Source organism: Lupinus angustifolius, unplaced genomic scaffold, assembly GCF_001865875.1.
Source record: "Lupinus angustifolius cultivar Tanjil unplaced genomic scaffold, LupAngTanjil_v1.0 Scaffold_209_18, whole genome shotgun sequence".
Taxonomy (NCBI): Eukaryota; Viridiplantae; Streptophyta; class Magnoliopsida; order Fabales; family Fabaceae; genus Lupinus; species Lupinus angustifolius.
The window spans coordinates 1,910-4,187 of NW_017726914.1; the positions used below are offsets into that span (position 1 = coordinate 1,910).

Sequence of the window (2,278 nt, forward strand, 5' to 3'; positions counted from 1 at the left end):
TCTTTTATCCCAAATTATTCCTTAGACTTGGAAGTCAAAGAATATCATTTACTAATCAAACCTTTAACTCATAATATTTTAAAAAAACACTTTCTCAAAAACTCATCCATAAACATTTTGGATTTCAAAGTTAGAAACTAAACTTTTCCTAAACACATATAGGCCATGATTTAGACCTAATGCTAAGGAAAGTTTTGATTTTTCAACTTATCATTAAACACCTTTAAAGGTTCCCTTGATGACAAAATCATCACATTTAAAACATAATCAAACATCAAAATTAAGAATATACTATTCTAAACTTGTCCAATGCCATGGTTTTTTCAAGCCAAAAACAAGTGGAAAAATCCAAACTTTACATGGTTAGAAAATTCCTTAAAGGTTCCTTTGATATACAAACCATCAGCATTAACCATATTCAAATACCAACATTTATTTCTAGCATTAAATCCGAAAAACAACTATTTTACACTTGTTCAAGGCTATGGTTTCTCAAGTTAGAAACAAGTGAAAATTTTCAAATTTTATATGGTTCAAAACTTTTTAAAGGTTCCTTTGATTTAAAAGTCATCACCTTTATCTAACATCAACAAAACACATACTTTTAAAAACACTAAAAATAGCCCCATGGACACAAAGAGTTCATTGTTTCAAAAACAACTTTCTAAGTTTAAGAAAGCACATATTTAGAGTTTTGAACATAAAAGGAGTTAGGAAGATTATTAGAATATTTCATCTGTTGAAAATATTCATAACATACATATAAACATCATACTAAAATTTCATAAACATCTAATGGTTAGATATTAAGAGATGAAGAACTACCTTGAAGTTCTTAGAAATTCAAAAGTGAAGAAAGATTGTGATAATGCCAAGGGTTTCTTCTAAGCTAGGGTTGGATCTTTTAAATAAAAGAAATCAGATTTTGGAGTGGGTAAAGACCAAAGATTTCTTCCAAAAAGTGGATTGTGTAAGAGGTAAATGAGTGATTTAAGAGATTTGGTGGAAGAGGTTAGTACTTTTTATTGTTTAACAAGCAACCTTCACTCATGAAAGTGATGTGATCATCTCGGCAAAAATTTTATGATTTAAACCATGCTCGAGTATTGTCGATTAATACTCGGTCGGATATTAAAAATCTTCCGACTTTGGTTTACAGTTAGAACTTTTAAACACAGAATTCAGAGTGAAAAATATTTAGAAATGCGTTCTAGACAAACTTGATGTCTATCTTGACTCGAAATAATATTTTGAAGCCAATGGCACAATCAGACTTCGATTCCCAGTTATGGAACTCAAAAACAGATTATTGGTCCGAATTCGGGTGAATTTGAGCCAAACATCAGGTCAAAAACTTCCAGTCATAGAAAATTACAATAGTTTACCAAAAAATAGGAAATCACAAAAAAAGACTAAAACTCAGCTATGGTTTAGCCTAAATCAATACCTATTAATTTTTAAAATTAATCATTGGTAAAATAAATAGTTAATAAAATATAAATAGAAAATTCACGGTGTTACAATCCTCCCCCACTTATAAGATTTTCGTCCATGGAAATTAAGCATACATTTTAAGAAAACATATAGGGGTAGGACTCCTTCATGTTGTCCTCGACTTCCCAAGTCGCATCCTCTCCATTTGTTTGGCTCCAGATTACCTTAATCAGTGCAATCTCCTTGCCTCGCAACATTTTTACACTGCGATCAGTAATTCTCGAGGACATAGTTTCAAAAGTGAGATTATCCTTTAGCTGGACTGCATCGGATTCAATGATATGCGACATGTCACTAATGTACTTTCTAAGTTGAGACACATGAAAGACATTATGTAGATTTGTCAATAACAGTGGCAAGGCTATTTTGTAAGCTACTGGTCCAACTTTTCTAAGGATTTTGTATGGTCCTATGAACTTAGAGGTAAGCTCGCGGGCTTTAAGAACTTTGCTAATGCCAGTTGTTGGAACCATCCTCATGAAGACATGACCTCCTTCCTCAAAACTGATAGCGTTCCTCATTTTGTCATAGTAGATCTTTTGTCTGTTGTGGGATGTCTTCATGTTTTCCCTTATGATTCTGATCTTTTCGATCGTCTGCGATAAGTGCCAAAAATGCCTAAATTTCATACACTTTTTGGATACAATATCACAATCTTGTATATATGCTTGTATATTTCCTTTTTATTATATTTTGTAGGATTTAGGTAGAAAAGAGAAGAATTAATCAAATACAAGCAAAATGCTTAAAATAGGCCAAAATGATCCACAAATGACATGATTAA

At 31.7% G+C, this 2,278-nt stretch overlaps 1 protein-coding gene across 1 annotated transcript; it reads right to left on the reverse strand.

Moving 5' to 3' along the window:
- Window positions 1–1,658: 1,658 nt before the first annotated feature.
- Window positions 1,659–2,015, reverse strand: LOC109340610 (the record flags this gene model as incomplete). Its single annotated transcript, XM_019578334.1, has 1 exon — window positions 1,659–2,015. A coding segment is annotated over exon 1 (357 nt), but the record flags the coding sequence as incomplete, so codon positions are not given.
- Window positions 2,016–2,278: the final 263 nt, after the last annotated feature.